The following is an 8,284-nucleotide window of genomic DNA, read 5'->3' as shown; positions in this document are numbered from 1 at the left end:
CCCTGCGCTGTATTTGTTTATTATTTTATTGATATTACGAGGCGCCAAGGCTGTATGTTTTGTCGCCCCACTGTAGCATTTCATGCATGAGATTCCAACAGTTTGTTATTTTATTAATATTGTGAGGCCTCAGACTGCTGACTGACTGCTGTGCTCCCCCCTTGAAGAACCAATGGAAACTTCACATGTCTCTAGTCAGAGCCTGATATCCACAGCTTTGGTTTAAGATGGTCAAGTGCGCCCTCTGCTGTATTTAATGAGAACAAAAACTAGGCTACTGAGGTCCCAACATATTTTAGTCAAATTTTGTCACTTTAATTACAAAACACTTACACTTGCTGTTGTTGTTGTTGTTGTTGTTGTTGTTGTTGTTGTTGTTGTTGTTGTTGTTGTTGTTGTTGTTGTCGTGTGTGTGTGTGTGTGTGTGTGTGTGTGTGTGTGTGTGTGTGTGTGTGTGTGTGTGTGTGTGTGTGTGTGTGTGTGTGTGTGAGTGTGTGTGTCAGTCATCAAAGTGCTTTATTAATATCTCAAATTAATATCTCTGCTGTAGCAACATGAGGACTGATGCGTACTTGAGGGGAGGGCCAGGTCAAAATCATCGACAGTCCACCTGGCAAATGCTGATGGCCAAGATAATGGTTGGTGTAGCCTATGCATGGTTGGGTCAAAGACGTCCAACATGAAATTGCCATTCAGTGCAACAGATAGTTTTGCTTAGGCTACTGTAACTGCAAAAAGCACGATTAAATTTTTATCTTTTTACGAATTGGCTTTCATGCATTCACTTGAAAAATAATAATAAAAAATAAATAAAAAATAAAATCAAATAAATTACAATTACAGTAAGCAAAAAGTATCTGTTGCATTGAATGACAATTTCATGTTGGACGTCTCTGACCCGGTTATTCTGTGTGTGCTGTGCATGACAGGTTTTGTGTATCTGAGTTGCTGTCTATATATATGCGTGCAAGCGCCAATTTTTTGTTATTTTTTTACGTGATATGAACAAGTGACAGCATGTACGTAAATGAATAGACCATGTGTGTGTGTGAACTTACAGGCTGTGGGTAATTGGCAGTCCAAACATACCACTCCAGACCACTTGGTGGCGCTGGACAGTTTGTATGCAGCTATTCAGTGCAGTAAATCTGGAGGAGTCAGTCATATGAGTAGGCTGTAAAGAACACCCGGCGGCCAGTGGCCCTGTAAGCTGATGAATCTCTCTGTGTTTTAAAGTATTTATCTTAAGGATTCTCCGGTCTCTAGCGCCAGTCATGTTATCTCCAAAATGTCACCACACCCTCAGGTTTGTTTGCTCTCTCGTTTCTCTATGAATGCCTTCTATCTTCTGCTGCTGTCCCAAATCTCAATCGACACATCAGCTCTGCACAGGTCAACAGCGTGAGCTCCTTTCCTTCCTTCCTAGACTATAAGTGACTTGCCTAAAAAAACTGGTATGTGTCACCTACAGATGAGGACGCTGGTTTTTGGAGCGTGGGTGGTGTTCTACATTGCTTTCTTGCTTGCTATGCGAAGAATGTGGACAGGGAAATACGTCCGCAGTCCTCTCGCCAGAGCGCTTATCAGCAATATGGTGTCCGACACGGAGTCGTCGAGTTATGACCAGGAGGTAAGTAATTGTCAGTAAGTAGTCCACCTGTCGTGCCATAGCCTAGGGGAAATTATTCACACATAAAAGGCAATGAAACTGTCAGGGAGACGAATTGCTGGCAAGGACCTCATGGGCTCCACAAAGTCCAACGAGACAGGATAGGTTTGGCTGGGCGACTAAAAAGATTTGTCAGGGGAAGTCAAAGACAAAAATCGATTGATTTGTCTGCAGGCTTCCAGGTCTTCATTTAAGACTTACAGGCTGTCTTCTCACTTTTCTTCACAGCTGTTGGTCTATAGGGAAACTTATTTGAAAGGGTTGTTTTGGTCTATCCGCCTTCAATTGGTAGGTCTATTTGCCATTTTCAAGACACAATTAGTTTTCATGGCAAGCAGTTTGACAACAGCTGTTGCCAACACCATCAGCTTCCATAAGCGTGATATAAAACCTTTTACAAAAAGCTAGTTGACCCGGTTGGGATGGATTATTCATGTGACTTCATTAATTCATATGAGTTCAAGGGAACAGGTGTCCTCAACCCCAGCTGGTTAAAGTTACCTGTCTAAGTTATATCTGTGTGTGTGTGTGTGTGTGTGTGTGTGTGTGTGTGTGTGTGTGTGTGTGTGTGTGTGTGTGTGTGTGTGTGTGTGTGTGTGTGTGGTCTTACTAAAACAAAGAAAAGGGACCACATCACTCCAGTGAGATTTAGAATTGACTTTAAAACTCTTCTAATAGTCTATAAGTCACGAAATGGCTTAGACCCTAAATATATTGTAAATATGCTTGAGCAATATCATCTATTCCAAATAGATGTCTGAGATGTCTTCAGTATCTCCTCTACTGGTGTTGCCTAGGGTCAAGTCTAGACAAGGTGAAATTGAATTTAGTCATTATGCTGCAAAATACTGGAACCAATTTCCTGTCCAAATTAGAACTGCCCCAACAGTATCTGGTTTTGAAAATGAATTAAAACAGCTTTATTCTCATCTGCCTTTGGTTATATCTATAACACAGTATAATTTATTTTTCTTCCCTTTTGTCTTTCTCTACTCCTAAGCACATTGCTTGACAATTATGTATGATGTGCGATATAAGTCATGTTGTGTGTGTGTGTGTGTGTGTGCGTGTGCGTGTGTGCGTGTGCGTGCGCGTGTGTGTGTACTACTCCTCCTCCCCCAGTGGTACCGGTGCTGTCCAGATTTGTTGGGGGAGTCGTTACGGCCACTGTTCGTGCAGAGCCACCTGGACCCGGACACACAGGCTTTCCTGAAGCGGAGCGAGGAGAAGTCCAGCTGGATGTTCACACAGCTCTACCACTCCTTCTTCTCCACCGTGTTCAGTCCCATCATGTCCAGAACATCCATCAATGGGTGAGATTTGGCTTGGAAAGTGGTGGGGCGGCTTTGAGTGCCAAGAAAAGATGTACAATTTTCAGTTGGCCTACAGTAAAATGCACCAGGAGCTCTAGCCCGGGGCTTAAGTTATTGGGCTAAAGTTCCTGGGCGGGACAATGGCCCGCAGTATAAATGGGGCTATTACTGTATATGACCCCTCTTTTCTATTCACTGGCTGTAGCTTCCTTGGGCGTGTTTTGTTTTTTCAACTTTTACTTTGACACCTCTGGTCTTCGCTCTGCAGCTTCCTGGGTCGTGGTTCCATGTTCGTGTTCTCCGGTGATCAGTTCCGCAGCCTGCTCGGCGTGGGAGCGGAGTGGCGAGCGGAACGGCTGCTGGACCTGGGCGCTGGAGACGGGGGCGTGACCGACGTCATGGGGGCACACTTCAGGGAGATCTACGCCACGGAGGTCTCCACACCCATGAAGTGGCAGCTGCAGAGGAAGAACTACAAGTAGGTTATAGAGCTCGCAAGTCACCTGGAAGAAGTACCAGTAGGTTCTTGGGTCAGCCGTGGCCTAGTGGTTAGGGCCAGGTGGACTTCAGATCAGAGGGTTGCAGGTTCAAATCCCACCATTACTTCTCCCTGCACCTCTATCCATGGTTGAAGTGCCCTTGAGCAAGGCACCTAACTCCACATTGCACCAGGGACTGTAACCAATACTCTGTATCTACAGGGGTTGGACAAAATAATGGAAACACCTGTCATTTTGCATCCACAGCCATTTTGCATCTGTCATTTTGCATCCACAGTTAATCCTGTTGGATGTGGTTCATCCCTTTTGGTGGCGTGCAGACATGACCTTGGATACTTGCTGTCTCGGTCAAAGACGCAACAGTTACATGCGCACCAAGAATTTCTCTTTCTTTGATATGTCACCCATAATGTTGCGTGTGCATTGCAAGATTTTGAGCAAAACTGTGGTCTTACCCTGCTAATTGAATCTTCACACTTCACCTTATTGGTGCAATGTGCAATTAATGAAAATTGGCCATCAGGCTGGTCCACTTGAGCTTTACACTCTAAAATGACAGGTGCCTCAGTTATTTTGTCCAACCCCTGTAAATAGCTGTGCTTTGGATAAAAAATGTCAGCTAAGTGTAATGTAATGTAATGTAATGTAATGTTCTTACAGAGTTCAGGCCCTGCCGCGGTGGCACTGCTACAATGCCCCTTTATGCTGCATTTGTTTATGCTCTGTGTTCAAGATAGATCCGAAACAGCTCATTTTGAAGATGTTTGTGGGCCTTTTTCCTTTGTTGTGACGGGACAGTGAAGATAGACAGGACGGTAGTGGAAGAGAGAGGCATTGGTAAATGACCTGAGTCCGGAATCGAACCCGGGTCCCCATATGCTGTATATATGGAATGGCACCTTAGCCCACTGAGCCACTGCGCCCCAAAACGACTCACTTTCAGTGTTGCCAGATTGGGCGGTTTCCCGCCCAATTGGGCTGCTCAGGATGACCATTTTTGGGTATAAATGGCACTTGGGCAGGTTTTTCTGCCGAAAATTCTCATAGAAATTGATACAGTTTCGTTCAAATTGGGCGGGATTTAGTGCTTCCAGGCGGGTTTTTAGTATTTTTTGGGCTGGAAATCTTCGGTCTCATCTGGCAACCCTGCTCACTTTTAAGTCAGTAGGAAGGAAGGTGTTAGAGGCATTAGTGTTAGTATTTTGTGTTGCCACACTACCTCCTTGGCTCTTCGAGACAAACGGTTAAACAAATACTGCTCCAGCGAATAGCTCTGCCACTTGGAATCCTGCCTTGTATTGTGTATTATGAATTCTTAGACATCTGAAAAGTTGTTTGTCATGATTTCTTTGGCCCGAGATCAGTCGCGCCACATGTGATCGTTATAGTAGTTTCCACCACAGCGTAGTTTCCAAATGGGACTATTTGCTTGTTCAGTCTGGAGGGCTCTTTTTATGGATAATTTTTATGTCATATAACTTAGTGAAGCCTATGACTTGGGTCAGCCTGTCAATCAGTCTATTACCTACAGTTGATTTTATATGGGGTTTATCGTTCTTTCTCTCGCTCTCTCTCTATCTCTCGCTCTCGCTCTCTCTCTCTCTCTCTCTCTCTCTCTCTCTCTCTCTCTCATTATTTCTATCCTGTCTTGTTCATCTCTCTGTTCTTCTGTCTCTCCTCGTCCCCTTGCCCTCTCTCTCTCTCTCTCTCTCTCTCTCTCTCTCTCTCTCTCTCTCTCTCTCTCTCTCTCTCTCTCTCTCTCTCTCTCTCTCTCTCTCTCTTTCCAGGCTGTTGGCGATAGACGAGTGGCATAGGACTGGTTTCCACTATGACGTCATCAGCTGCCTGAATCTGCTGGACCGTATCGACCAGCCGCTGGACCTCCTGAGGGACATCAGACAGGCCCTCGTCCCCGGCACAGGCAGAATCATCCTGGCAGCCGTACTCCCCTTCCAACCCTGGATAGAATCAGGTATGGGTGTAAATAATAATTGGAATGTATCAATGTATCGGCCGGCGATTTAATCGAATCACATCGTATCGTAGGGCATTCCTATGTATCTAAAATGATCGAATCGCTGGCCCCTGTCCAATGCCCTGGCTCCATAACATCATAGAAGTGGAAAAGTAATTGGAAATAATCCAATCGTATCGTATCGTTCGGAATTCTTAAGTATCGAAAATAATCAAAACCCTGCTTTCAGAAATTGATACTGTATTGTATCGTCATGGAGGCTGTGATTTACACCCCTAGAATCAGGTATATACATATAGAGTGTGTGTGGGGGTGTGTGGGTGTGTGTGTGGACATGGGGGTGAGGGCTGGTAGTGGATGATTGGGGTTCATTCAGGCCATCAGTTACCTTTGTTCTCTTTAAAAACTATAAAATTAAATTAGCTTTTTCCCGTTTGTATGTTTTGTATTGCGTTATGTTTTTTGTGTGGTGCTACTGGCTATAACTGGAAAATGTTTGATCAAGGAGGAATTTGGAAATGTGCAGATCTGGTGTGCAGGTGTGCATGCTGTATTTGACTTGATGGTGTTGTGAGGATGCGGGACGTTGAAAGAAGGTCATTATCATCACCAGCAGCAACAACAATGCAACAGCTGTTTGCTGAATACAGAAATATGCACTGTCTGGTGTTTTGCCATTTAAGCATTTAATTAAAAGTTAGGCTGTACACAGAAACGAGGACATATGGTAGGCTGTCTACTACACAGGATGCCAAAGCGTACTTCACCTATTGGGAATAAAGACACAAGCTGCCTTTACAACATGTAGCTGATGCTTAAGTAGTTATTTTAGGTTACAGAGGTCCCTAGAGCAACGTGGACTTGGACGCCTTGCCCAAGGGCACTTCAGCCATGGATGAGCGTGCACAACAAGGGCATCCCTACTGTCCTATTCGTTCTCACTGTTTTGGCAGTCAGGCTGCACCCCCCACTCCCCAAGCCACTGTCTGCATCTTAATTCATTTGTCCTTGACCCAAATATGCAGTGTATTCATCCAATGCCAAAGATATGAATTTGACATCTAAAGGGGAAAAACGTCAGTTACAACCTGAACCGCTTGCTCCTGCGTGTTATTATTTTTTTTACCTCCGCCAAGAAGGTTATGTTTTCGGTCGTTGGTTTGTCTTCACTTGAACCTGAAGATCTACATGGATGGATGGATGAATGAATGAATGAATGAATGAATGATGCAACCAACTACGTGTACTGTATGTATTCATATTGCCTGTATGATTTGGACTCTGTCTCGCCACAGGTGGGCCTTGGGAGCGTCCCAAGCAGCACCTGAAGATCAAAACAAACAAACATACACACAAATAAAAGAAGCAACTACATGTACTGTATGTATTCATCTATTGCTCTGTCTCCACAGGGGGCAGGTGGGAGCGTCCAAAGCAGCACCTGAAGATTAAAGGTAAGAGCTGGGAGGAGCAGGTGACTCGCCTGTCCAGCGAGGTGTTCCACCAGGTAGGGCTGGAGGTGGAGGCGGTGACCAGGCTGCCGTACCTGTGCGAAGGAGACATGTACAAGGACTACTATGTGCTGGACGACGCCGTGTTCGTCCTCAAGGCTACTCAAGAGAACTGAAGGCAGCTGTCATGAAGGGTATACCAAGAAGCTGGTTCAGGAGTAAACCCGGTTAAGTTGAAAGGTAAATCGTCTAATAGAAGACTCTGGACTCTGAGGACTCTAGCCTCTTCTATGAGATGATTTACCTCTTAACTTAACCTGGTTTACTCCTGAACCTGCTTCTTAGTATAGGCTCTTGTTCTCCAGAGGCCTGTATTTGTCCTGAAGGCGACTCGGAGAACTGAAGGGAGCTAAGACGTTGTCTTTGTTCTTCAGAGGTTGGTCGCATCAAGCACGTTCATATCAGGACCCCGTTTATGAAATGAGCCGTTGCTAACCAGTTAGCAACTTGGTTGGTCGCCAATGGGAAATTGCATTGCAACCAAGTAAGTTGCTAGCTAAGTTAGCCACAACAATGTTGAGAAACGCACCTTAGATGGTTTGGATCATGTGCTGCTTCTCCTGAAGAAGGAGCGGATAAATAATGCTGGTAGTAAAGGTGCACTGTGTAATAACTTTTTTGCCGTTTTTATTGACTGTATTTTGGTCATAATAGTTAATATTAGTGTATTATTATTTAGTACATATTCATGAAAAGATCTAATTTGACAATAGGCAGGACAGTTTGAATGAGCAGCATGGTTGCAATACCCTCTCTGGCCACCATCTTACACAGTGCGCCTTTAAGAGACGATAATATAATAATATGAAGATGAATAATGCTGGTATTACTGTGTTATTGTTGAGCCTGTTTACTGGAGTCAGTATTATGGAGCCCTTGAAATGACATGTGTGACTACAAAAAACCCTGAAGGGTGTCTTGCGTGCACCTTAACCTTTTTAGATGTGTCCTAGCATCTCTATAAGAGGGTCGGTCCATCGGTCTGTCTGTCAGTCAGTTCGTCGGTCCGTCTGAAACGCATTCTTAAAATTGCAATTTCCTCCTGTGTCCACAACGCGGCAGTGCATAGACGAATGCATCTTTGTCCGCCTGTCAGACTTGTTTTTTTCCCTAAAGATATTATTTGGGGCTCTTAAGCCAAGATTTGGACAGACGAGTGAGAGAATGAGACGGGAGAGTGAATGGGGAAAGATTTGTAAATGACAATTTGGGTTGGGTTGGAAATCGAATTGGGTTGGAATCGAACGGCACCTTAGTCCACTGATCCATGACGCCCCCATCACCTGAAACTTTCTCGTGCGTCCTGCAAGTTTCTG

At 44.6% G+C, this 8,284-nt stretch overlaps 1 protein-coding gene across 1 annotated transcript; it reads left to right on the top strand.

Annotated features, from left to right (window-relative positions):
• The first annotated feature begins 1,160 nt into the window (after window positions 1-1,160).
• On the top strand, window positions 1,161-7,100 carry mettl9 (methyltransferase 9, His-X-His N1-histidine). Its single transcript, XM_063221228.1, has 6 exons — window positions 1,161-1,306; window positions 1,472-1,630; window positions 2,792-2,982; window positions 3,251-3,460; window positions 5,270-5,454; window positions 6,870-7,100. Exons 1-6 carry the CDS (start codon window positions 1,289-1,291, stop codon window positions 7,082-7,084), a joined length of 978 nt encoding a protein of 325 aa, XP_063077298.1. The 5' UTR covers window positions 1,161-1,288; the 3' UTR covers window positions 7,085-7,100.
• Window positions 7,101-8,284: the final 1,184 nt, after the last annotated feature.

This window comes from Engraulis encrasicolus, chromosome 17 (genome assembly GCF_034702125.1).
Source record: "Engraulis encrasicolus isolate BLACKSEA-1 chromosome 17, IST_EnEncr_1.0, whole genome shotgun sequence".
In the NCBI taxonomy this organism is placed as follows: domain Eukaryota; kingdom Metazoa; phylum Chordata; class Actinopteri; order Clupeiformes; family Engraulidae; genus Engraulis; species Engraulis encrasicolus.
The sequence above is the reverse complement of the archived record's forward strand: the minus strand, read 5'-3'. Positions and strand labels throughout refer to the sequence as shown.